We start from the raw sequence: 27,480 nt of genomic DNA on the forward strand, positions 1-27,480 counted from the left end.
ACCAACTACTCGTACTTAGAAAGAAGCAAATGCCCAAACACACAAATGGTGCGATAAGCGAACAGCAGACTCCTCCTATAAATACTGGATCCAGCAGCGACTAGAGCCACAGAAACGAACCGTGCGCGCCAATGAATTGAACAAAGCGGAGAGACTGTATACCCCCGTCAAACCCAACCTAAATCTGATATAGAGAACATCTCTCTCTATATACCAACTGTGATAGCTGCTACCAAGGAACAACGCCAAATCCCATCAAATCACCAGAATGTCTGCTGCAAATAAATTGCCTCATTTGGTTGCCTCATCATCCCGCTACATTGCCGGACGGAATGCTGTGCAAACGGTCTACTGGAGAGCCTCCGCGGGACCCAATCCACGGATGGTGAAGACCAACAAGACCTGCGAATTCGACCGCTCCCAGCTGGCGCCGAAGAGTGTGAGGCTGCAGAATCACAATCACAGCTTCATCAACAAGTAGAGGGAAGGACGACTCCATCCACATAGCTCTTAGTTCCGGCCTTGACATGTTCCTAATGTGTGGACAGACGACGACAGACACACTTTAAATATTCATAATATTTTTTGTTGTTGCATTTTGCACTCTATGTATTTATTGTGTTTGTAGTATTGTGGAGCGATAAATGTTATCGTGAGTGTAGTAGTAATTGTAAACGAAACCGGCCACGTAGCGTCACTGGAACTGGAACTAGAGCAAAACCAAAACGAATCCCAGTGCGATGTCTCCCCAGTGGCAGGGGCCGCCGCGTGGCTACGGCTATTCATGTACCTTGGCATTACAAAAAAAGCACAACAAAGATTAAATAAAATGCATTCTAGTTTATAGATAGTAGAAACCCATACGATGTTTTTTCATGCTCAAAGGGAGGGGAGAGGGGCTCTCTTTCAGGCGCGTCATCGCGTGACATCAATCCATGGCCTGATCGGCGGCGACTATCCAAGTGAAAGACGTTCAGAGCTTCCGGTTTATTCCATTTTTTAAATATTTTATTTATTTAGTTTTATATTTATTACATACATTGAGTTCTCGTATATGTATATATAATTTTTTTGTGGTTTTTTTTCTGCTTTTACGTTTATGCTTTACTTCATTTTTTTGTTTTCGTTTTGTATGTAATTATTTTATATACGTTTTTCTTTTAGGTTTATAATTTCGTTTTAGATATCGTTCGTACTTAAGTTTTATAGTATTTCTCTCTTGTCTTACCATTCAGATTTAGTTAATATAATTTGCTTTGTGGGTGAAATATGTTTACGTTAAATTTTGTTTCGCTTTTCGTTTGGTTTCCCCTTACCTTCCACTATCGTGTTTATATTTATCGGGTTGTTCTTTACTTAAAATTACAGCCTTTATAAATAATTATTTTTTTATGCTATTCTTCATTTGTTTTTAGGTTTTTTTTTTTGCATTTTCGACTTTATCTTCTTCCCCGATTTTTCGCGATTTCGTGTTTCTGTTTCGTTTTCTTATATGTTTTTTCTTTATACTTTTTATTTCGCTTGCCGTTGTACTACGTAATCATTTTTTTTACTTTCCTTTGTTATAATTTACTAAATATATATAGAGACTTCTTTCCTTTGCTGCATCGTACTTTGATGGATCTGAATAAGTTGCACACATGTACATATGTATATAATATATATGTATATATATATATTGTTATCTAAATATATATTCCATATAGACTTTATATATTTATTCATATTTGACAATTTCAGTTGGGCTTAGTGTCTGGCTTTGCTTTTGTAGTGTAGTGTAGTTTTGGTTTTCTTTTTCTTTTTGTTTTGTTTTTTGTTCACACGGAAGTTTTACACACATGAATAAAACCGAAAAAAATACACACAAAATTTTGTGCATTTCCTTAGCTATAGCTTTGGTTTCGTTTGTTTTCTTTTTTTGATACTTTTCGGAATATGTTTTACTGTTTTATGATCTCTTTTTGTTTATTTTAAATTTGTTTTTCCTAACTCAATTCACATCAAAAACAGTATTCGTTTTTCGTTTATCTCAAAAGAGAAAAATATATATTAATTATTATCTTTATATTTATTTTTACTTTCATTAAACCTTCGCTTCGTTTTTTGATTAAAAAATATTGCAGCTCAAAATTGTAATACTTTTTGTGTGTGTTCTGCTTGCTTCTCCATCTCTAGCTCTGCCTCTCTTTCAGCATAGAGCACACATTAGAGATCAGTAGTTCGATTCTGCCATTATCTTCTACCCCTATCTGTCTCTTTCTACTACCTATAGCCTCCTCTTTCTATGCTTTGTTCTGCTTCTGGCTGATATCATTTGTCGTTTGCTTGATCTGTAATTCCTTTTGTGTTGTTTTCGGGTGTTGGGTTTGGGTTGGGGTGTGTTCGTTTTTTAGTGTCTCATATGTTTTACGTATTTCCTTGACTTTGACTCTACTATTATGCTGCTCAGTATAGTATATAGTATACTTTATATGTATATATATAGACTCTTATGCATGGTAAATTGTTTTGCTAGAAATGTTTTTCATTTACGGAAGAATTTGGATACATTTTTTGTAAGTTTTCCATTTTGAGTTTAGCTAAAAGTATAATTTCTCTAGTATTCACGAGTATTTTGCATTACTCTTCAGCTAATCTTTGCTATTTTTTGTTTGTTTTTTTATATTTGTAATTCTTATCCCTCGTTCACGTGGGCGCTTTAATTGGCTTAAAATATGTATGTAGGTTTATCGGTATCTATATATCGCTGTCTATATCGGTATCTCGGTATTGGTATCTCTACAGATGTGTATCTCTTGTGGCAAGCACACAATGACTCCTATCTCCTGTCTCCTGTTTCTTCATCAGCTTCAGCACAGATTCTCACAATGTGCAGCACTTGAAATGCACTTGGATTTAATTTAGATAATTTTACACACATTCAGACATGCGATTTTGTATGTATACTTTGCAACAGAATTTCGGCATTTATTTCGTTTTATTTTTGCATCTTAGAGGGGTTTTTTTTTGTGGGGTTTATTGGCCAACTTAAATCAATGAAACGGGGATTTAATGGACACAGTTTTGTCAGCAGAAGGCAATCAGCGAAATTCTGCGCAAAAATATATACAAATTTGAAGAAAACCATAAAAGTGTAACCGAGAAGATTTCCAAAAGAACTCCATAAAATATCATCTCACAATTGTTGTAAATTCTTCAGTTGTTTGTGTTCTTTTGTGTCTGTGTTTCGTTTACATCGATTCTCTACCGTGACTAAAAATACTCAACAATTTCGTTTACATGAAACCATTTTAGCTACAATACAATACAATACAATATATATGGTTGTATATATGGTTAAATATTTCCTAAAACACTCGCTTTCATTTCAACATTGATAGAAAAACCCTTTTGTTTGTTCTTTGCTTTTCACCATTTGCCATGTTTTGCCTCTACATACAGATCGGATCGAAATCTCGCTCTAGAAATTGCTTATGCTTTTGCTTTTGCATTGTATAAAGTATGTTCGAAAAACTCTTTTGCTGACAACAATGATCCAAAAAAGATTTGGTGGTGGTTATGGTGGTGACTCTGGGATAATGGTAACTTCAACCGAACTAACGAATTAACGCTATCCACTCCAATCGTTATATATCGGTTGGATTGTGGAGTACAGCTCTGGCTATTTAATGCACCTATGTGTGTGTGTGGGTTAAGGTTATTCCTTGTTTAATCTAAAAGATTTCGTTGCACGTTTATTGTATCTTAGGCTCGTCCCCTACCATTCTAGTATTTACTGAAACTAATTTTGTAATAATCTTCCATGCTGCCTGAATCCCAAAATCATATCTATAACACTCTTATCTTTGCATCTTGCTTTTGGGATTTTTATGGGACACTTTCATTCATTTTTATCATTTTGTGTGTTTGCTTTACACACAATATTCATCATCACACATCACATATTCTTGTGGATATTTTTGCTGTCTATTTTTTTCTGTTTCTGTTTTCTAATTAATTTTGTTCTTATTATTGCTGCGCCGTTATCTTTATTCTAATGTAAGTACAATATCATAAAAATAAAAATAACACTGTATATTTTGTTATTTACCATTAATTTTGCTTTTTAAGTTACTTGTTTTATTTATATATATTTTTTTTGTTTTTTGTAATTTTCATAATTTATATTTTTGTGTTTTACGTTTTGGATTTTTTTTTCTTTATTGTAAATATAAATATATATCTCAGGTTTTCCATTTATTAAGTTTAATATAATATAACCATATACAAATCGGCGCCCCACCCACCCCGCTAACGGCACAACCCGCCCGACCCTTGACCGTTTCGTCGATGCCCGATGGCTGGCCCTCCGCACCGCCCACCATTACTCCGTGTGCGGCATTTGAAAAATTCGTAAACGGTTAGTACACTTTTAATATTCTTAGTTATATTTTTAGCGTCAGTCTTGTGTAAATTAAATTTTACTTCAAAAACGTTTTAACGCACACACACGGTGTACAGCAGGGGGCAAAAGGCGAAGCATATGCACACATGCACATGTGCAGGCGCGTTTTTTTCGAAGGACACACTTGAGTCGGGGTTGCTCTATTTCCGTTTCCGCTTCCATCTCATTCCCGTTGCTGGTGCCGTAGCCGTTTGCCGTTGCTGCAGGGCCGCTGCTTGTTATAAAAAATTGCTGCTCGACGTTACATATACATATATATATGTATATATATATATTTAATAAAATGTATATATATATAATATATATATGCGTGTATACACATATAAGGTTTTATTCAATTCACACGTAGACGTTTGTTAAAAAATGCATTTTTCTTATGTAAAAATGTTATTTTTTTAATATCCATGTTATGACTGACCATTTCGGTTTTAAATCTCCTCCGCTCCGTAAATATTCTTGTATGTAATTTGGTTTCGGTTTTGTGTTGAGACGCCATTGAGATATTGTTCTTGTACATTTAATTATATGTATATGTATATGTATATATATATATATATTGTTGTATATACGAATCATCATCTAGGTGTATGTTTTCCTTTATAGATTATTTTAAGTATTAGTTTATAGCTTCGCCACGATCGGACACGGGAAGCTTAAAGATACACACACACGGTAGTGAGAGATAGGAGTTAGCAAACCAATTATAATTGAACTACATTTAGAGATTTTAGACAAGTCTAATGTCGAGATTATTTAGAGCTAATTTGACACAACCGTTTAATTCAACTATTTCATATCGTCATCATATTGAAGCATCTTTAAGCGTTTGCTGGGCTCTGCTCCCTCCCGTCTATCGTCTGTGTCGACTGTGTCATGCTACTGAAAGATTCGTTGCTGATTTTGCATTTTCTTTTGCAGGTATTCAGAAGCATCTGTAAAGTATGCTACACGTCTTCAAAAATGTAATAAATAAACGATAAACGATAAGTAAGTAAGAAATAATAGCTGGTATTTTTGTTTTGGACTATTTTTTAATTAACTCTCAATACAAGACTGATACAAGTGACTGACACATTTGAATTTGGAAGAAAATTAAACACAAATTTAGTCAAGACAAGATTTAAACCAGAAAGTGAAGAACATAATTAATTGGTTCAAAGAACATTTCAAATTTGGAAAGGAAAACGGAAAAATCCAAGGATAATCCGCAGAACAATTAATTAATCTTTAATATTAGCCCAAAACCTATTTTTTTTTTGCTAATGTTAATTTGTGATTTGGAATTTGGTTGCTGTGCCACTAAAGCGTTGCGAGAGCTGAGATCATCGGGTGGATTGAAAGCCTGTCTGTGGTTGATATGCTAACATTGAAATTTTGAAGGAAGTAATGGATATGCTTCGGTTTTGCATTTGGGTTCGAAAGATTTTGCTTTGTGTCTGTGTTTCTACCGTTTGGGGAAACGACGTTGCTATTGGATTCCCTCGCTTGATCTTTAATTCGCTCTCTGCTCCAGGTGCAGCCCAGGAATAAAATTGTGATAAAAACTAAACAAAAACAAAGAAAAAACAATTTTAAACACAGAAACTAAATAACACATTAACTAAAAACTTGGTTTTTGGGTGGCTGGGTGGTTGATGGGTGATGGGTGTTAAAGTTGAAAATTATAGAACAATAACATTTTTTTTGGGTTTTATGCGGCTCGAAAGATATCCTCTATTCTGTGCTCCGTCCTGGAGCCCAATTCCGGATAAGGTTCATATTTTTCGGCCAATCCTTCTCCGCGGAGCTCGGCTCGAGATGTTCAGTTTTTTTCTTTGAGTTTTTACTTTATAATTTTCTTTTTTTCGAGTTTTGATTTAGATAATTTTTTTGTTCGTTTTTCTCTGTTTCATCCGATCACCCCCGCACAAGCGACTACCCTAAAGGCGGGGCCCGCAGTTGTTCAGATTGATATTGAGATCGTCAAACTCCATCCAGTTGGCGTTCGATTGCTGCTGGGGGTGCAGCATCTGCTGCTGGTGTTGGTTCTGGTGCGGCTGCTGCTGCTGCGATGCCATTTGCGATATTGGAGGTGGATGGTTCTCTATGGGGGATATTTTCATAAATGGATGGATGGGAAAGGAGCAGAGGGAGGATTGCTGGTTTAAAAAAACTGAAAAATAAGCATATAAGAACCAACCAAAAAGCGAATAAAATTGATTGACAAAATGGATTTTTTTTTGCAATTTTAGTATTTTCTTTTCATATTTGTTTGTATTTTTTTGTGTTTTGCATTTTGCTAAAATTATTAAGTAGCTGTTGCTTTATTGTTAGTATGTGTGTGTTTGGAGGGGTGTGTGTGTGTGTGTGTGTGTGGTTGTGTCGTTAAATATGTATTCTTTTTGTTTTCTTTTTTTGTATTACTCTTGTGTGATGATCATGGGGATAGCATCGTTAAACATATCTATCGTAAGTAGTACAAACTCATTTCCGACATTTTCCCCAACCTAACGCCTCGTATGATCCCTCATATATGTAGTACATATTACGATATATGTCTGTATCATTTAGGTAGGTAGGTACTTAGTCTAAAAACATGTGTGTGTCGTGGTGTAGAGTGTGTGTTGTGTGTGTGGTGCTCTTTACTTGAGCTGCACTTAATCAGTTGATCTTTCATTTCAATTCATTCGTTAAAATATATATATATATATATATTGTATTCTTTGCGCTATTATATATATGTATTGTATATATATATAATTCTTCTTTCTTTCACGTTTCCTTTGACGTTTTTCTAATTGCTATTTTTGTTTGCCATTTGTTCATTTCATTATATATCTAGATATACATATATATACATATATGTATGTATATATAATATAAATATTCACTATATATAATATAAATATTCACTATATATAAACTAAATAGATTTTTACGATGGGACAATCTGCTCTCTCTGCTGCTCAGTAAAAACATAAGAACTGCCTTCCTCTCCTTCCCTCCTGTCTTCCGTGTTCTCTCATTCAAGTCGTACATTAAATTGAGTTTACAAACATTTCCTCACTTCTGTTTTGGTTTTTCTTTCGTTTTTTGTATGTTTGTTTTATGTTTTTTTGTCAGCAAAAATGTTCATTCATTCGTTTGTTTAATTAATTTAATCATTATGGTTTTATGTATATTATATGTATATATATCTGTATATATAATATATTTTAATATTGTTTTAAACCTAAACAATTTATGAATTCTCGCTTTTTCAAAATATCACGTATATACTTAAGTTATGCCTTGGATTTTTACTTTAGTTATGATCTGATCTTGAACGATTAGTCTGCGGAAGATAAGATATTGCTGGGATGGTGAATCAAAACACTTGAACGCGAAACAAGTTATGAAATTTTATATATAGTTCCTTCTGCTAGTTCTTCAGTTCAATCGTTCTGCCCCGACCCCCAGCAATGAGAACCTATTCTCGTATTCGACTTGAGTATCGTGTCGTGTGTATTGTATCATCGTTTCATTTTGTTGTGCGGGCGAACGTTCTTCTCCAACTAAATAATATCCCTATTGACTGACATATATGTAAGTACTCCTTGCTCTTCTCCTGCTTGGTGGTTTCTATGTTGCTTCTTCGACTTGTTTTTTTCAGTAGTTTTTAACTAGAGCCTGTCTTCTGAATTATTGCTTTCCATTTCGTTACATTTTGTTTGGGGTTTTGCTTTCGCGCAAAGCCTTTGCTTTGCTTTTCGACAACGTCGTGTGATGCCTAATTATTGTTACGATTCGATTTAAAAATGTTTCGTTTTGTATTTAACTATTTAACAATTTAGTAAAAATTTCTCAACAATTTATTGAATCGAAAGTTTAGTTGCATTTGCGGTGGCAGGCAGCGTGTGTCGACTGACTCTCTGTGAGGGTTTCTCTATTGTATGCCTGCTGGTGGTTGGTTGCTTGCTTTCTGTGGCGACTCCTCGGGCGACCTCTGGTTGTTGTTGTTATTTAGCAGGTATTTTTGAAACCTCTGGGTTCTCTTGTTTATTATGTTCTTTACAATAGGGGCAAATAATTTCATGGTTTTTCGTTCAATAAGGCATACACACACGCACACGCACACGAGTATATATAATATATGAATATTTTTATTTCGAATTTCAGCCAAATTATGCACCAATTTTGAATGGAATTCTCGCCCGCCAGTCGCCTCACCAGCCTCCCCGCTATCACTACATTCTGCCCCCGAAAATGTTGCCCTACTCCGATTCGTATTTAAACAATTTTTTGGTTAACAAACATTCAGACATTCCTGTTTTTGATTCATCATCATCATCGTCATAACAATACAACAGAATTTGTTATGTTACGTTTACTCTTGGGTATGTAAGTATTGAATGTACGGTAGAAAAAACAGAGATGATAAAACAACATTCTTGCAGATTTCGCATTTTGCTTGATGTACATTAGTATTCACTTTACTTCTTTCCTTTCTTTCTTTTTATTATTATTATAAATTGCTGTTAAATTATTATTTACTCTTCGATTTTTTTTTATATATATATATTTAACTATATTCTTGTGTAACACACACCTATGAGTGTCTATGTATTGCTTGAGTTTTTGTTTTTTTTTTAACTATTTACTTATCGTTTTTTATGTTTTTATTTTTCCATTTTGCTAGAGCTTTGAGTTTAGCTTTTTAATAGTCTCTCTATACGAGTATGTATATGTCGTCTCGCACACATACATACATACATGATATATATGTATGTGGTATATGTGAGCGTTCTGTGTACGTTTTTCGCATCATATTTTGAATATCTTTATTGTATAGTGTGTTCTTCTATTTTTTTTTTCCTCTATTTTCCACTCACTTTTCGCTTCATCGTTTTTTAGTTCACTTTTTGCTTGGCTTATGTAACTAGATCTAACATTTTCATGTCTCTTGCATTTTTAGTATATATGTATAGTATGAATGGTATATTTTGTTTTATTTTTTGTTTTTGTTTTTGTTTTTCGTTTAGACTAAGGTTTGTTTTTCGTTCAGTTTTTTCTTTTGCAAGAAAGTGTTTTGATCGATGAGAGAGAAGGGTGGTGTCTCTCCCTCTTCTGTGTGTGTGTGTGTGTGTTTGTTTGTGTGTTAGTGTGTGCGTAGCTTTTGCTTTGACTTTGTCCGTCGTCTACTTTGCTAATTCATTTCCTTAATCCACTTCCCTTTCTTCTCATCATCTTTTTGCTTTGTATCGCTGTATGTGTATGCATGTATGACTGTGTATAACAGTATACCAGTTTACAGTTACAGTTACGAGTTACAGTTATTTTTTCATTATATTGTATATATGTTGTGTATTGTATGTATATATTTATATAAATTAATTTATGCATAATTTTATGTCTTTAATCTTCGATCGCTGCCCTGCCATCTTCACTTCTCTTCTCTTAGCTACCATATATCGTTAATATATATCCTATATCTGTATTTATGTATGCAATTTTGTATTCCGTTATTATCTATAGTATATATTTTGTGTGTCGGTGTGTGTGTGGGTGTTTCTGTGTGTTGTGTGCGTGCGTACTTTTCACATTTGCTGCCTCTGTATAATCCAGTTATGTATATAGTAAGTATCATATCCATATTATATTTATAGTATAGCTTTTAAATATTGTTCAAGTGTTCAACTTGCCTCTCTACAATTCCCCCCTGCACAGCTGGACATACACTATTTATCTTTAGTTTTTGGGAACTGTCCGCTGTCCGTTTAGGGGAATTTCAGTGTATTTCCCAGTAGCATTTTCCGGTAGTGCAGTTTGTCAGTAAGCCCCACTCTGTTCTACTCGTTCTTGCTCTCCACTAATTGCCCATCATAAATGTTTGCACCAACAAATTCCATCTCCAGCACACAGACACACAAGCACACTGGCGGACAGACCCTACCTGCACACGCATACAGTAGTTGTACCTTTAAAAGCATAAGCAGCTTAATTTACACATATTTCCCCATCGGAGAAATGATTTTCCCTTCTGCTTCTCTGGCTCTGTCGCTGTGTGTGTGTGTGTGTGTGTGTGTGTCTGTGTGTATGAAGAGCTTCTCCTTCACTTCCTTCCAATATGATTCTCTTTCTCCTTTGACTAAAAATTTTGCGAAATTGCAGCTGTTGTGTATGCATGGGTGTAGTGTATTTGTGTGTGTTAAACTCTATTTGATGCTTTTGTTGTAGTTTACTTTTGTTGCTGTTGTTGTTGTTGTTGTTGTTCTTGTGGATGTAGTTGTAGTTTGTTGTTGTAGTAGTAGTAGTAGCATCACCTATTGTTGCTTTCTCTCTCACTGGCTGTCTGCATCCTCTCTCAAAAGTTAACATGGATAAATTCCTACAAAATAATCAAGAAATTGGCTTCAAAGTCGTTTCGCTTTTTCAGGCAATACATATACATCTATGTATGTATCTCCACTATGGTAGATATATATGTTTATCAGTTGTAAAAGATAGTAGGTATGTATAGTTCTATGAGTGCGCGACTACTACTATTTACAGAGAACATTCTCCGCTATATATTGTATCTTGGATATATACAGCAAGCAAAACCGAAAAAAAAGTGATAGTTATAAATTACTAACAAAAAAACATACATCTGTTTTATAGGAAGTCTGTTGTGGTGCACACCACTCGGCACTTTTCTTTTCGCTACTTTTTGTTGTTCATATACATATGTGATGGTGGACATGGCATTCAACTAATTTACATTACACAGTACAGTCAATAGCTGAATAAACTAAAGAGCCAAGAGCTTAAAACATAATTTTAAATTGTAAATTAAATCATAAACTAAAATTAAAAACTAGAAGTGCGGCGGCTGCTGCTGCTGCTGCGGCTGCGTCAGAGGGGCAGGAGTTCTGTTGTAGAAATTGTTGTTGTTGTTGTTGTAGTTGTAGATGTTTTTGTTGAATCTTCAGAAGTCAGATTGCTCTTGTTGTAGTTGGTTGTTGTAATTGCAGTTTCACGTGCAGTTGTTGTTCGTATGGTTGTTTTTGTTTTATTATTTTTGCAGGGCAGCTCTCAACGAAAAATTGGCGACTACGAAAATTGCTTTACTTTTATGTATCTTTTTAGGGTTTAACCTAATTTATTTTTATATTTTTGTGGTGGTTGTTGTAGGAGGTGGTTGGAGGTTTGGTGGTGCAGCCAAGAAATAATGAAAGAAAAGAAAGCATATACCGAGAGATATTGGTGTAAAAAACTACGACAAAACGACAGAACAAGGCAAGAGATACATTTGTACATAGCTCTATGTAGATTCAACACTCACCTTGATAGTTCTGAGGCCAAATGGTGGGTACATTCTGCTGTAAAATTATATTGAAAATAATATCATTATACAACACTGTGAGGTTTGATGTAATTAACTTACCATTGGCACACTGTAGTACTGATAGAATGGCTGATATTGCATGGCTGAAGGTGGGTAGATGGCTGGCACTCCAGCGGCTGTAAAGTCAGTAACTAAAGTTGGTTAAATTGTTCCCCACACATTGATGATGGTTGGTTTATTTGTTGAATGTTGTACGAGTAGTAGATTGTTGTTTTGTCGATTAAATAGAAAGAGATTTATATGAAATATATAGAAAAAAGAACAAAAACGAAAAGAAAGGTATTTTTAATTGAGCAAAGAACTGAAGCAGCAAAAATGATGAGCTCGAGATTCCTCAAGGACCTAGTGGCACAAAGAGAGGGCTACGGGTACGGGGGTACGGTTATCACTCACCTGGCGGATATACTGCGGCTGCAAATTGATCCATCGGTATATTGCTTATCGGTGCCGGCGGCGTGGTTGTATAGTAAACAGCTCCATTTGTGGCCACAATCGACTGCAGAGGATTGGGCTGTTCGAAGAGGAATACCTTTAATAAGTTTTACAACTGTAAAACTATTTGCAAAAGGGCGCATACACCCCCCACACTCCATCTCGGAGCAAGGGGGGTGGTAAAGACTCACCTGTTTCTTGATGGCCGGCGCAATGTTCAATTTGCGATCACGTAGAACCACGCACTCACCCTGTGATTTGAGATGCCACACACAGAGAGAGGGAGGGAGAGATCCAAACAGAGCGACAGAGATGGAGTGATGCCATAGAGATGTGAAAGAAAGAGAGGAGAAAAGCATAAGTGGAGGGTGCATTAGAGATCGCATTAGATTTTGCATTTATCGAACACACAAGCCGAACGAAGAAATTCAAATTCAATTCAAATCGAACGCAGCAGCATCAAAAAACTTCTCAATCAAAAATGAAAATATAGTTAAAAATTAATGCTAACGCTCAACGCTTTTTGGTTTTTTTTTTACTATTTCATAAAATTCATTTGTTCATTATTTTGTAAAGATATTTTAATTTTTTTGCTTGGCCATGGCTATATAAGAGACAGAGAGAGAGAGAGAAACACGTGCCAAGGCAAAAATACCATTACCAAATACATGTGTGTATTATATAATATTAATATATATATATATATATAATGTGTGTGTGTGAGTATATAGTGGTGTGTAAATAATGTTTTATTACAACAAAATGTCATGTACAATATTGCAGCAGAATGTTTGTTTTTTGGTGGTTTTTTCTGGCTTTAAAAGCGATAAAAATTCATTTGCCAACACACTTTTTGCAACTTTGTTTTATTTTCATCATTGGTTTTTTTTCTCTATATTTCTTTGTTTTGCGGCACAACGAAAATCAACAACAAGTCTCATTTTAATCAACAAACAAAAAAAAAAACACAGTACAAATTAATTAACCAGAATTATAAACTCATTAAAAAAATTAAGAAAGAAATCAAAAGTAAGAAAAAAAGTATTCAAAATGTGGCACAAAAGCGTTTATAGAACAATTAACATATTTCTCTTTTCCCTTTTCCCTTTTTTTGTTGTTTTTTTTTGTTGTTGAAGCTGTGGCTGGCTTTTCTCTGCTCTTGGCCTCGTGTTTGCGAACGGAAAATCAATTGATTAATAAATGGGAAAAACTCATTAGAGAAGAGAAGTGTTTGGTTTGGTTTGGTTTGTGTAAATATGTAAGGACCGCGCCCGCAACAAATGTAAAAATAAATCAAATTAAATTGTAGGCAACGACAGAGAGAGAGATAGAGAGAGAGAGAAATGGCACTTATTATGGAAAACCCTCTTCTCGCTCAACAAAATCAGATTTTCCTTTTTGAAGTGAGCTTTTCTTGAAATCCCTTTTTAAAATTCCCCGTACCAGCCCTGCCCGCTTTGAGTGGTAATCCTTTTCGGTCGATCATCATCTACCGACCTTGTTTTGGCCCATTAAAAATGCATTTGGCCCCCGCACTTTGTGCCAATACAATCCTGTATTCCAATTTACATTTAATGCGAGTATCTGAAGAAAACTAGCACTCAGCGGAAGAGGATGACAGCTTTGAGAGCTGCTCGAAGCAGAAGCTGAAGCAGAAGCTGAGGCAGAAGCAGGACCGGGACGACGAGTTCATCTTTAATTGCCAATTAGTCCTGCTTCTGCTGATACCCTTGTGATTTGCGCTTGAAAAGGACATTGGAGCCGCCACTGTGGATGCTCATCAAAGAGAGCGATAAGCACAGCAGACTCCTTGAGCCCGAAGAGAGAGCGGAGCTAGTGACCTGTCCGGACAGCAGCGGTAATAACCATTAACCTAAGCAAATGTTTGCAGGCCAGGCCAAACGGAGATGGAGATGATGCTCCTGCTGCCACTGCCGCTGCTGTTCTTGTTCAAAAAAAAAAAAACAACAAGGTGGAAAATGAAAATGAAATGTAAGAAAAGGCAAGGCAAGAAAAGTAAAGGCCTCCTTCTCGGCGTATCCTTTCTGACCGCCGACGGGCAAACATTCTTTTCATTTATGTTCGAGTCCTAAGGCCACGAGCCTCGACATAAGGATAAGGGCCCTAACAAAAGGACCCAGGAGAGCACACAGTCGTCGAGTCGACAGAGTAAACTAAAGATGAAACGTATGCCACTTCTTCCTTGTCTTGGCTGAATTTAATTAAGAATCCTTTTGGTTGAGGCCCGGCTTTTACGGTTTGTCCTTTTCCATATTCTTTTGTCTCACGGACACGCACCCAGCAGGACACACACACACACACAAACAAAAGGACAACCGAAGTGGAGGCTTCACTGTTTTACGGTTGCTTTTTTGGGCTCCACTCTAAAAATAATGTAAAATTGAAGAGCTGCCGCTGCTGCCTGCTCCTGGGCAAATCTCATACATTCGAAATGCGTTTTGTGGGATCCCAGAGTCCATTCTCTGCCTGCCAACACACAAATTTGTGCTAATCTATAGCTGTTTATGGGTGTGTGGGGGCAGGGGCTTTAGGATTAGTTTCCCAACAGAAAATTAGAGTAGAAATTGAGGTAGCAGAGATGGAGAGAGAGGCAGAGAGGGAGTTGTGTGTCTGTGTGTGGTTTATGCCAAAACCATAGTTTTCCTCGAATTTATATCATTCTGTGGCTTTTGATGAGCGTAACCCGTTGTCTCCCTCCCACTCCCCGCTCTGCTTATGGGATAACTGAATGTGAAACTTTTTCAAAATGAAATTTAATTAGTTTGTGTGTGTGTGAGTGTATCCATGATCCATGTTTAATTGTGTGTGTGTTTGTGTATTTTTTTGTGTAAATTAAAACTTTGTTAAACGTTGGTAAGCCCATTGTTTGCTGCTGGTAGCCCTAGTCCTACACCCGTGTCCGTGCCCCGTTTTCAGGCTGTTTTTTTTGTTGCACAGAAGTGTTGTCGTTGGCGTTGTCGTTATCCTGCTGTGTTGTTCCGCCATGGGGCACATTACTCGAGTACCAGCGCTGCATTGTTGCTCTCTGTTGCTCTATTTGTTGTTGCTTGTTGGTGGTTCGCTCTTTTAGCTTTTTCCCCTTTTGGCTTTTGCCAAGGACACTTGTATGTCCCAGAGGGAGTACCAAAGAGGAGCCCCCAACAATGAGAAGCCAACAACAATGCATATTAATGATGAGGCAGCAAAAGTTTTTCACTTAATATGCCACAGAGCACTGAGCGCACGGCGGAAGCTGCAGATAGACAGAGCAAGACAGGGCCGAAAGAGAAAGAGAGACAACAAAGCAGTGAACTGTGGGAAGAGCATTTTCCCCACCACCAGAAATGGTTAAAAGTTGCATCAGCCACAGAGGGCGGCACGGAGGCTGGGCAGTCGTTATGCAATAATTATAATCAATTAGTATGCACCTGAACAACTGTCGCGGAGCGGAGTGGAGTGGAGCAGAGGAGCAGAAAGATGATCAAGAGACTATATTAGGGATGCCACAAGTTTGTGTCTCTCTGCGTGGGCAATCGAACTGGAAACGTGCCCTGAAAGATTTCACATTTCCCCCACAGACACACAGACCGACCATCTACAGCTCAATGAACTTTTTTTGTTATGGCGCTCACTTACTTGTGGAATAAATCGTATTATAAGTTCATTAATTCATTGTTTCTTTGGGTTTTATATTTTGCAAATGCAACAAATGAGAGAGAGAGAGAGAGGCAGAAACGTAAAAGATGTGCAGCAACATTTGATATGAACTCAAAAATCAATAATCAGAAAATATGCAACGAACGGAATGCAACGGAACTAACGCACTACGGAAGTACGCAAATATCTTGGTCTAAATTTCTATGTATGTGGTCTATTCTCTTGGCCAAAAAAACGCAACAGAACAACAACCAAAAGGAGAACCAATGGCCAACAAAGGTTTTTTGCTAATTGTTTTTTTGTTTTGTTTTTTGTTTGCAATTTAAAATATGAGCGGGTAAAAACGGTGCAACGGAACTCAACATTTTTTGATTTTTCAACTTTTTGCATTTACGCTCAAAACTCGGGCATTATATGTATGTACTTTCGATCTATATAAAGTGGTGTGTGTCTATAAGGTGTAGTTGTTGTGGGGTATCTTTGGGGTTGTGTTTAGGTTGTGTGTGTTTAGTGGGTGTGTTTTGTGTGTGTTTGTTGTGGTTTGTGTGTTCTGTGGCAGTATGAAAACGATATAACGTAAACGCAACGGTAATTGAAATGGTAACGTAACGTAACGTAATATGTTAACGCAACGTATAATGGATAAACGGATAACGTAACGCTTGGAACGTAAAACTCAACGCAAAAAACGCAATAAGAAGGAAAAAAATGTATAAAAAGAACAGGAACAAAGAGAATGCCGTCCGTACCTAAAGGCGTTTTTTAGGTACATCATTTATCTTTGGATCATCAATTAATCAATATCATATCATACATATCACTATATGATATATGGATACAGTTATGGGGCCCCCCTCCCCACTGGAGTGGTGGTCGTTTCTGGTAGTAGTAGTAGGAAGTACATAGGCGGCGTCTCATACTATCAGTAGCAGTAGTTGGTAGTAGTAGATATAGTAGTATCTTTTGTGTGTTGTGGGGTCAAGAGTGGTGGTGGTGGTGGTGGTGTTGTTGGTACATAGTAGGGGGCCCTAAAAGATCGAACGGGATCACAATTTAGAAGGTTTTTCGTTTGTCTCTAAACACACGATTGTCGATTATCGCACGACGTTTCTAGAGTTTTAAATGAGAATTTTTGCATGAGTTTTGTACGATGTATGGGTATGATATCTATACGCGGAGTAGTGTTATCTTTTTTTTTTTTCGTTCGGGTGTTTTGAAATCATAATAGTTGAAATAGTTTGTTTTTGTTTTTTTGCAAACAGGCGACGCATTAGCAGGATAAGAAAGGATTTTGTCTCTCAATGGAGCAATACTCACATCCGATTGCAGTCTTTGCGCCTCCTGCTCCGTCTCGAATGTGACAAAGCCATAACCCTTGCTCACACCAGCACGATCCACTATAATTTTGGTGCTCTTCACCGTACCATATGCACTGAAGACGCGCGTCAAATCAGCTTCGGTGGTATCGCCACTGCAAAAAGACAGAGAGAGAGAGTGAGAGTGTGATAAATATATCCTTTTGGATAGTTATGTTTCTGCTTACCTTATTCCTCCCACAAATATGCGATTTGGTATCAATGTGCCATATTTGGGCGCCGCCAGTGGCGCATCAAGTCCACCAGCTGGCGCTGAGGATGGCGGCTGTGCGCCTATTTTGTGCATCTCACCGGGTGTCGTCTCCAGACGAAAGTTGGCCCCAAATGGCAGAATCTTGAGGCTGTTTTGTGTCGTTGGGGGTGCGCGCTGGCCGAATTTATATTCTTCACACTGGGCAAAGCTTCTTTGCTCTGCCTTTTGCCTTCTTTGCAAAAAGGTTACGGACTGTGTGGCACGACTGACTAACGATTAGACGGCGGCTGCTGGCGCTGCTGCTCTTGCAGTTGATAACGTGATAATTGTTGTCGCAAGCATAGGTACAGAGAGGATGGATGGATATCTGTAGCTGTATCTGCCGATGGCTCTGGCTGATATTTTATTTTCTATATATAATATATTCTACAGATCGTACTCATGTATCTGTTTGTAGCTCTATTTGTTTTGACGTATTCGCACTGCCTGCTCCCACACGGATTCCTTTGTTTTTGTTGAAATCTAGAAACGATATAGAAAGGTTATATAGAAAAGTTAGTTAGTGAAGAGCTGAGAATTAGTTGTGTGCTCATTAAGAAACCATTAAAATAATCAGCCACATGGCTGGGGCAACTACAAAAGAGAGAGAGAGAGAGAGATAGGGAGAGAGTCAGAGAAAAACAGGCTAAGAATTGCCCCCTACATTTCGAAATGATTCTATTTCTGGCGATACGAGCAGCAGCAGCAGCACACAGCGACATATGTCACACGAGGGAAAATGCTGAATGCACAGATACAAAGATACGCAGCTACAGGGAGAGCGAAAGAGAGAGAGAGAGAGGCAGTGCCACACATGTGTGCACCATAAATTCACCTTCAGAGGCAACGAGACGAAAGACAACTAAATAGCACAGAGGAGTTTAATTTTAACAGCAGCAGCAGCCGGCGCACACGTACACACAAATGTATCTCAAAGATACATAGATAGATACAGCGCATGCAGGCTATGAGATATCTATGTAAATATATTTAGTTACATGGCTTCAAGCTCCCAATTAAATGCATGTCAGTCTTTGCCTTCATCAAACATTTGATGTATCTACGAGATGCAGGGATACACACACTTTGCATGTTCCAAAAGGAGGGACACAACATTGCATGCCACAGATACAGATACAGATACAGATACAGCTACGGATACGTAGCGCCACACAGCACACACCCCACTTAACGATCTATTTATTTGTGGAGGTCCCCACCTCCTATCTGTATCGCTTATCATTTCACATTTATCAGAGGGAGGAGCAAGCTTCTACAACCCACAAAAAACAACTGTCCGTCTGCTGTCCGTCCGTCCGTCTGTCTGTCCGGGGGATTGGCACATAGCAATGAAAGCATAATTAAATTTTCATTAACAATGAAAATGTCAAAACTGTTGGCGTTTGCCCGCCCGCTTCTCGCTCGTTCCCGTTCCCTTTCCGTTCAGGCATTTCAATTGTATTTGATCGATTCAACAGATACACGGAATGTCCCAGGCCCCCTCAACCCAACATATGCATATGTATATGTGTATTTGTGGATACACGTAGCAGATATCTATTTAATGAACGGTGTGTCTGTCTGTCTGTCCCTGTGTCTCTGTGTCTGTGCCAGCATGTGATTTTAACTCTACTTTCCACCACACGATAGAAAAAACAAGAACAATAAAAACGTTTCTCTATCCACAAAACTAATAAATTTAATGCAAATGTATCCATAAATTATGCTTAACAATTGTCAAATGAATATTTCCTTATAGTTTTTTTCCTATATCTGTTTTTCCACTTATTAAGCAAAAAAAAAGAACCGAGAAAAATCGTTTCTGCTTCTATGGCTATATCTGTTGGCTGTATCTTGCATCTATATATCCTATAAATACTCTTCGCAATCCGTTCATATTTTTCTCTAAAAGCTTTCTAGATATTCTAGGCGCTCGAACGGAAGCAACAAAAAAGTGGGAAAGGCAAGACGGAGGCGGCCCAATGGCTAAGTGCCCCTGACATGATTCATGGATGGGATTCATGAGTGCCTGGCCCTCATTCGCACAGACAAATCTTAATTATTAAAATTGTATGAAATTATTGCTTTATTTTTGAGCAACTTTAAGGCCGAGGCATTAGGGAAATTGATGTGCGACGAAGGCAGCAGCAGGGGGCGAAAAACTGTCACAACAGGGAAAATTAAGAGACAGAAAACTGGAGCATAAATTATTAAAATATTCATTACTGCGGGAGGGAGACCACAGTAGAGAATAAAGAGAAGCCCCTGACATCGACATCGACATCGACCATGGAAACACCAACCAACAGCAACAGCTGGAGGCCAGAGGTCAGGCTGGAAAAATCACAGAGTCAGCATTGGAGCGTGGAGAGGTGGGAGGCATGACAACGGAAGGTGGCAAGCGGCAGTCGCTCCATCAATGGAATTTAATCAACAGCAGCAGCAGCAGCTTAAAAACTCTACCAGCATCGACCACCTCGCCCCAGCTGTCAGTCCGTCAGTCCGCCCATCATTCCGTCAGTCTCTGCCACATGGCGGGTGGCTGACTGCTGCTGCCGCTGGCTACTCCACAATATTGCAAAATTCCACGTGCGAAAATTGCGCGAGTAATGGCGGGCGGGCAGAGCTAAAGAATTTTATTATCCATGAGGGCTTCACGTATCCCATAGATACAGATATAGATATAGATACAGCTACAGATACGACTACGACTACGGGAATGCTCTCTCAAGGGAGTGCATGTGGCAGATACACAGATACATGGACTCAGGCAAAAGAATTTAAAAATTTTGGCTCAATGGAATTTGCGCGCTGATTGGATCATTCCTCACTTCCCTCTCTCAGACCCTGTTGAAAAGGGAAATGCGGGAAATGCAATCGGGGAAAACACGTTAACAATTTGCAGCTCCAATATTCGATTGAAACCACACAACAACATTTTGCACAAAACATTCAATGGAGTGTGGCGCTTCGGATTCATTCTCGTTTCGGTGTTTTATTTGCTTAGTCTTTTTGCTCGTTTTTTACCTTTATTATTTGTGGCACATTTCAAGCGTACATTTTTGGGCCAATTTGGGAAATGCAATTAGCCAAAACGAGAGAAAATGGAGAAGTAGGAGGAGCCACTGTGGGGTAGACAGAAGCTGGGGGCAAGTGGGAGCAGAGGCTAGCGAGAAAGAAGCGAGTTCCAGTTCTAGTTTTGCCCAGAAAAAAGCGAGAGGAGGGTAGCCAGTCGTAGAGCTACAGCTGTTGGCCATTAGGGTAGTGGAAGCTTTAGTTCTGGCCATGTGGCAGCAGGGGAATCGGTGGCTCTGAGAGGGAGAGTGGGCGGCAGAGAGTGCAAGTTTGACCTATAAAACTGTGGCAGAAAGTGTGGCAGAGTGTGGCACAGTTACTACGCGGCATATAGAAAAGGAAATGAAGCAAAAACACACAGCTGTGTGGCCAAGAACAAGGCCAAAAGTGGTGCCAGGGCACGCTAGAGGGAAAGAAGAAGGCCAACAGAGGGAAGAGAAGAGTCGTCGGAAGAGCAGCAGCAGAAACAATCAGGAAGGATGCAAAAGGGAAGGATCCCAGGAAAGGAAGGAACCGATGGCAAGGAAATAAGCAAGCAGGGAGTAGTGTGTGGCAGGAGAGGAAGCAAGAAGTGTGGCAGGAGGATGCAAGGGGAAGAGCAGTTCTTTCCTTCCTTCCTTCCTTCCTTTGAAATACAATTTTAAAACTAAACTGCACACAAGAGACACCTGCAGTCTGCCTCTCTCCCCAAGGAACAGATAAGAGAAGAGCTAAGGCAGTGTTCACTGTACTCCTGCCACACGTGCACATCCTTTGTCCTCGTATGTAAAAGGTATACACTTGTGTGTGTGTGTGTGTGTGTGTTCGTCCTTGCCAAAATGTGGCAGCACCCAAGGCGAGGCGATAGTCAGGTGCTGATAAAACGCTGACAGGGCGAAAGGGAAATCTAAAGGGCGAGATTGCTGCGCCTTGCACTATGCTACACAAAATGTAGCAGGAAGCCCCCCGTGTGTGTGTGTGTGCACTCCTATGCTGTTGGACATCCCATCCATCCATCCATCCATCCCCACTGATAAGTCCTTCGTATCCAAGTCACATAAGGACAATTAGCCAACAGCAAAAGGCTGTGGCTCAAAACAGTTTAAGAGCCCATAACGGCAAACATCACGAGCAGCAAGCAGCAGCAAGAGGCAGCATTTCGGGGCAGCAGCAGGAGTGACAGCTCATGGCTCTGATGGCTGAATGACTGAGGCATGACGATGACGTTGTGGCATGTACGTGTTGGTGCATAACTTAACTGAAAAAGAACCCCTCCGCTCTCCCTGCCAGCAGCCATCCCATGTGACAGCCAGCGAGTGGGTTAAGGAGATGATGATGATATCCCAATGAAATGGAAACAGAGTGGCGGAGGGCAAAGGTCAATTGAAGTTCCCAAAGCAAAGAAAAGGACAGGGAACAGGGAACAGGGAACAGGGGGAGAAGCAAACCACGAGAGTGAAAGAAGAAAAGAGCAAAAAGTCAGTCAGGAGGCCAAGTCAAGTGTAAAGCGAGAAAGCGCACAAAAATGGCACAACCAAACACACACACACACACACATACAGCACACACCACAGGCACATGCATGGATTGTGAATGCACTGACGGACAGTGCGCCGGAAGTGGAAGTGCTTCGAGTGCCTCGACTCGACGCTCGACTCGCGGCCCACCTCTGCCATTCACCAGCTCTGCCCACATGTTATACAATCCTTGGGCGAAGACGAGGACGAGGACATGGACTGTGTGGACTGCGGACTACCGACTCAGTGTGTGTGTGTGTGTGTGTGTGTGGACGATGGGTGTTCACGGGGCTTTTGGGTGTCAGTCAAGTGAAAGGAAATTGTAGCACACAGAAGCAGAAGCAGCAGCAGCAGCAGCAGAGCCAGACAAACCAACAGACAAACAACATCATCATCATCATCGTCAGCCTCGTTCTCATCCACATCCACGTCCTCGTCGAGACGCTGGGCTTTGGGCCTCAGCAGCAGAAGCAGCTAAATTGATGGCCTGCCATCAAGGGATGGAGGCACATCCATCCATGCTCCATGCTCCGCACATCAGCCAGCCAGCCAGCCAGCCACCCACTCCTTCTGCTTTGCCCTTCTTCCTGCTTGCCACCCGACGCCCACACGTACATACACTATGTGGCACACACAAAAATCCATAATCCTCGACAGTAGAAGCCAGTGGCAGTGGCAGCAGCAGCAAAAGGGAAACGTTAAACTACAAAAGCGCGAGCACAAATTGCTACCAAGTATCCCTGTGTTAGTTTTTTGCAACAGTATCAGTGTGTGTGTGGGTGTGTGTGTGTGTGTGTGTGTGCGCGTATCAAAGCCAAAAAACTTGTGTGAAACAATGAAACTTTTGCTGGCGCTGCCTGTCCAACTTCTTGTATTTTATTTGTATTTGGATCTTGGTTTTTTCTCTTTTTTTCTCTTTTTTCCTGTTTTGGCCCTTGTCCAATATTTGTGCCCCGCAGCGGGATTCCAGAGAGAGAGAGAGACAGAGAGAGAGGGAGAGGAGAGGGGGAGATGGATAACTTGAAGTCTTCCTACGGATTGGTGTTTCTGGTTTTGGAATTAATCTCAGGCAAATATCTCTTATATGTATATACATTTATCCACCACAGCCAGAGATCCATCTAACTCATGAAGTTTTGCAACCATTTTCATGCCACTCCTCCCCCCACCCCACTGACATATGTGTATTTGCCTGCGGTTGCTGATGCTGATGCTGCAGCAAAAAGTTTCCGTTTTTTGAAGCATTTTCGGTTGGATGATTTATTGCCACTCTTCAGGGTTTCAGGGCTTAAGGGCTGCCGGGCAGTGGTGGGGGCGCGGGACAACCCTGCGTATGAGCGATGGTAGCGATGGATGCTAGCGGCAAGGACGGTTGGCAGCTTCTGGTTGGATTGGATGTCCCCTGATGCGGATTATTGTCTATGCTGACAAAGGATTTAAGCGGAATTTGATATACAGAAACAAGAGACGGGCGACGGGCGACGGGATGGGAGCGACACGAGCGCCTAATGGAGAGAAAGGATGAAAGCGGCTCTCTCTGTGGGAGCGATACGAGAGCAGAGCCCATCCATTAAATGCTGTGGCAAATTAAGTCATTAAAAAACAATTTCCAAAGGCGTATACGTAATCCGAAGACAGCTGACAGCAGACGGGAGCAGACAGGATCATCGAAAACAGTGGCAAAACAGTGGCTCCTGTGGCAGTAGGTCCCGTGGCATCAGGTGTAAGCAAACGACCAAAAATAAAGCATAAGAATATGCAAATTTTACAGTCGCAGTAACAGTCACAGGAGCAGCGAGGAGCAGCGAGGAGCAGCGGGTGGGACCCATAAAAATGCAATCAAACAAAATGCGAAAAAAATAAAGAAAGAAAATGCCCTACCAAAGGAAATGTCAAAAGGAAAAGCCAGCAGCAGCAGCAGCAGCAGCAAATAAATGAAGGCAAACAAAAAGTGAAAAGAAAATGACGTAAAAGTGTGACTCAAGGGCGGGAATGAGGGGGTAAGGGACGGTTTGTGGCAGTTCTAAAGAGTGTGATGACAGGGGCCATGGGGCAGGGAGCACTTTTCTCCCACTGGTCTGAGTGTCTGAGTGTCTGTGTGTGTGTGTGTGTGTGTGTGTGTGTGGAGGCGTGAAGAGGTTGCCAACTATTTTCGTAGACGGCAGCTGCCATCGCCGCCTCTCCTGCCTTTGTTCCGCTCTCTCATTCTCTCTCTCTCTCTCGCTAGCTCTCTTGTCGGTGCGTTGTAGGCCAGGCCAAAAGCATAAAATTAAAATGCGAAAAATGCAGACAATGGGTCGCACCGAAAGCGAGAAAGACACAGAGGACGGAGTAGGGTGGTTCTTCTATATATACGTGAGGGTGAGTGTCTTTGTGTGTGTGTGTGTGTTGAAAAGTGAAAAAAAGCGCAGCTGAGGAGCATGTCATCCTCCATCAAAGGCAGCGGCAGCGGCACCAGCACCAGCATCCATCCACCCATTCTCCTCCAGTAATTTTGATGCTTCTCCTGCTCCCCTGCTCCTTCTTCTCCTGCCTCCTGCCTCCTGCTGCTGCTTTCTGTTGTTGCTGGTTTTGTTCTCGCACTTCAATCAGTCACTGATGCTGCCACTGCCACCATTCGGTTTGAGAACAAGCATATCTACATGAATGTGTGTATGTGTGTATCTGCATGTACCTGCATCTGTATCTTTGGCTGCTGTAGCTGTAGCTTTAGCATGTGCCTCTGCCTGCAGCTGTAGCGTTTGCCTCTGCCTCTGCCTCTGCCTCTGACTGTGCAGCCTGCTTTGTATCTCTAGCTCTTTCTCCTCCCATTAGATACAGCTTTGCATATCTCTCTCTCTCTCTCTGTGTGTGTGTTGTATTTTCGCTGCTGGCCATAATATGCTTGGCCCAAAATGCGTCTTAAATTTTGTGACCCACTTAAGGGAATGGAAAATGCAAAGCTGCAGCTGCAGCTTATGCCGAAATGTAGCAAGTGTTGAGTTAATTTTGCTCTAGAGTTATGCAAATGTATCTCTGTATCTACAATAAATCACAGAACACACCCACACCACAGACACACACAGCAAATGAGAAATATCTCACACATAAAACACTCGAGACACCCGAGAGTATCTACAGCCGTGACATTGTGGCTGCCACGATTATTAAGATACGTAATGTATCTATGCATCTGCATATCTATCTTCTATATCTTTGGAAGGTTGAAAGAATCACCTAGAGCATCTCCCAATTAGCAGCAGGCCCCTAACCCCAACCGCATAACAATAAAATCAAATCAAATTATAAACAAAATGAAAACTCAATGAAAAACCGGAAATCTGTGCGGCGCGTGGAAAGACATGAGTAAACACACACGCGGAGATACATTTATATCTTACGAATTGCTTTTCACATTCCACTTAAATTCGACACTATAATCGATAGACTTAATGCGATAATTGATTGTTGGAAAATCGTTGCAAAAAACTTTGTGCCATAAAAGTTCTCACACAAATTTCAGCAAACACTTTTGTTCCGAAGCCCCGCAGCTCCATTGCCATATGTAGCTGCAGTTTTGAGTACCTGTATCTGTAGCTGTATCTCTGTATCTGTATCTGTAGCCGTGTGCGTATGTGTGTGCTGCATCCGCTTGTGGGCAGCATTTGGAGAACCGTGAAAATATGCAGATAACTAATATTAACTTTCTGTGCGCTGCTCCAAAGCATGAATGAAGCGTGGAAACGGAACATGTAGTCAGTCGTTAGACGAACGAATGAATGAATGGACTGAATTGAATGAATGGCTGGAAAAACACGGCTCTAAGTCAGACCTACAAGTATAGTATACAGCGAGAGGTGGAGTTGGAGGGGTTTAAACTGATTCCGCTTCAATGCAGCACTCCACTCAATAGCGCGCCTCTCTCCAGCGCATCTTTTGGCTTGTTTCCGATGCAAAAACGCAAACAGCCAGAACCCCAAACCAAACCAAATCACGATCTACGATCCGCATCGATATTGGGAGCCCTCTAAAACGACCCAAAGGGAAGGGGGCTCTATCCATTTAAGGTCACACTTTTCAAATTCCGAAACAAATGGAATGGGGGAGAGCCCATAACAGACGCACGCAGTTGACCCACACGGTTGGGGGGCAGCCACACCACTCTCTCCACTCCGCGCTTCTCTCTTTTGCATATAGATTAGTCAGGTGGGTGTGTCCCTCTTTCTCCCCTCTCTCCATCTCTCTTTGGGCCCACATCTCCTCTGTTGTGTGTCCAAATGGCCAGGCCAACAGCTACATGGCAGAGGGCCTTGTGGCCACGGTAGAACGCAAGTTCGGGTTACCGTTACTTTTTGGTGACCATTTTGCATGTGGGCGTGGCCCACGGCCCATAGGCGTTACTGGGCACAAACTAGAGCATATTTTAGATACAATTTTGTTTCGATTCTTGGACAAAGTCAAAGCTTAAAGGCATCACAGCACATTTTAACGGCTTGTTTTCAATGTGACACAGATTTTCTTTATGGCCTTAACTCTCGCTAACCCCTAGACCCCCCCCATGAACTTTGTGCTGTGTGACTTGACTTTTTGGTTTACGAGAAATCGTTTCGATAACTGAGCAGAGAACTGCTGCCTGCCACTGGGTATTATATCTTTTTATTGGCAGCGGCAGCTGACACAGAGAGTGAAAGAGAGAGAGAGAGGGCGTGCTCCGCCGTCCCTCCTCCCATAGAACAGCTGTCGCCAATGATGGCTGGCGTCTTGGCTGCTAGCTTACTGCCTAGCGGCGGCATTCGCCATTTTTGTATCTTAAGCGAAAAGAAAATTAAATGAAAACATATAAGCAAAAAGTACTTTCGGCATCTCATGAGTCTCGTCTCGTCGCGTTGCTTTGCTTCAAAAGAAAAAAATCTCTCAAGTAAGGAAAATGTTCACTTGTAGCCAAGGCGACAAACGGGACAGAGCCCAAAAGAGTGCCACTGAGAGGACTGTGTCGACTGTGGGGTGATATGAATATTGAAGAGCAAAGAGAGACGGGGGGGTGCAGGGGGCGGGTGCGCATTATAATTTTAGATTAATGTACAGGGTGTCTCTTGCCGCTGGCTAAAACATACAGAGATACAGCTACAGCAGAGCCCCCAAGAGAGGGCATAAATTTATCTAAGCCAAAAAGGCAAAAAGATTTAAGGAATTGAAAGCTCAAACAAAATGTCCTCAAGCGGCGCAAAATGTTCCCGGAAAAGTATCTCTCTGACTCTCCTTCCTGTCTATGTGGTGTATCCCCGGCATACGTTTGTTATTCTAGAAATGTTTTCGCAGCGAAAACATTCGTATTGTAGAGAAAACATCTACGTTCTGGTGGAAATCGAGAAATCAATCGGAAGAAAAGCAATGGCACCCTCTACAATGGAAAAGTATTGGCAACAACACGCGGCATTATTTTT

At 40.2% G+C, this 27,480-nt stretch overlaps 2 protein-coding genes across 9 annotated transcripts in view; one reads left to right on the forward strand and one right to left on the reverse strand.

Moving 5' to 3' along the window:
• Positions 1-98: 98 nt before the first annotated feature.
• On the forward strand, positions 99-861 carry LOC117586887. Its single transcript, XM_034277221.1, has one exon. It carries the CDS (start codon positions 269-271, stop codon positions 479-481), a length of 213 nt encoding a protein of 70 aa, XP_034133112.1. The 5' UTR covers positions 99-268; the 3' UTR covers positions 482-861.
• A 5,465-nt stretch (positions 862-6,326) lies between these two features.
• Positions 6,327-27,480, reverse strand: part of LOC117586883 (protein boule) — a 29,597-nt gene continuing 8,443 nt past the window's right edge. For 2 of the 8 annotated variants that reach the window (XM_034277210.1, XM_034277209.1), the window contains 7 exons: positions 17,422-17,969; positions 17,196-17,349; positions 12,413-12,472; positions 12,183-12,318; positions 11,829-11,920; positions 11,727-11,763; positions 6,327-6,527 (listed from right to left, as the gene is read on the reverse strand). In XM_034277210.1, coding sequence (XP_034133101.1) covers positions 6,364-6,527; positions 11,727-11,763; positions 11,829-11,920; positions 12,183-12,318; positions 12,413-12,472; positions 17,196-17,349; positions 17,422-17,540 — 762 coding nt within the window. In that variant the 5' untranslated portion in view covers positions 17,541-17,969 and the 3' untranslated portion in view covers positions 6,327-6,363. Of the gene's footprint in view, positions 6,528-8,962; positions 11,539-11,726; positions 11,764-11,828; positions 11,921-12,182; positions 12,319-12,412; positions 12,473-17,195; positions 17,350-17,421; positions 17,970-27,480 lie in introns of those variants that run through there. The other 6 variants (XM_034277213.1, XM_034277212.1, XM_034277211.1 and 3 more) reach the window with 6 other exon arrangements.

This window comes from Drosophila guanche, unplaced genomic scaffold (genome assembly GCF_900245975.1).
Source record: "Drosophila guanche unplaced genomic scaffold, DGUA_6, whole genome shotgun sequence".
NCBI lineage: Eukaryota > Metazoa > Arthropoda > Insecta > Diptera > Drosophilidae > Drosophila > Drosophila guanche.

What these genes read in the sequence shown, in the direction of transcription:
- LOC117586887 (XM_034277221.1), top strand. Translation starts at nt 269, where the DNA reads ATGTCTGCTGCAAATAAATTGCCTCATTTGGTTGCCTCATCATCCCGC.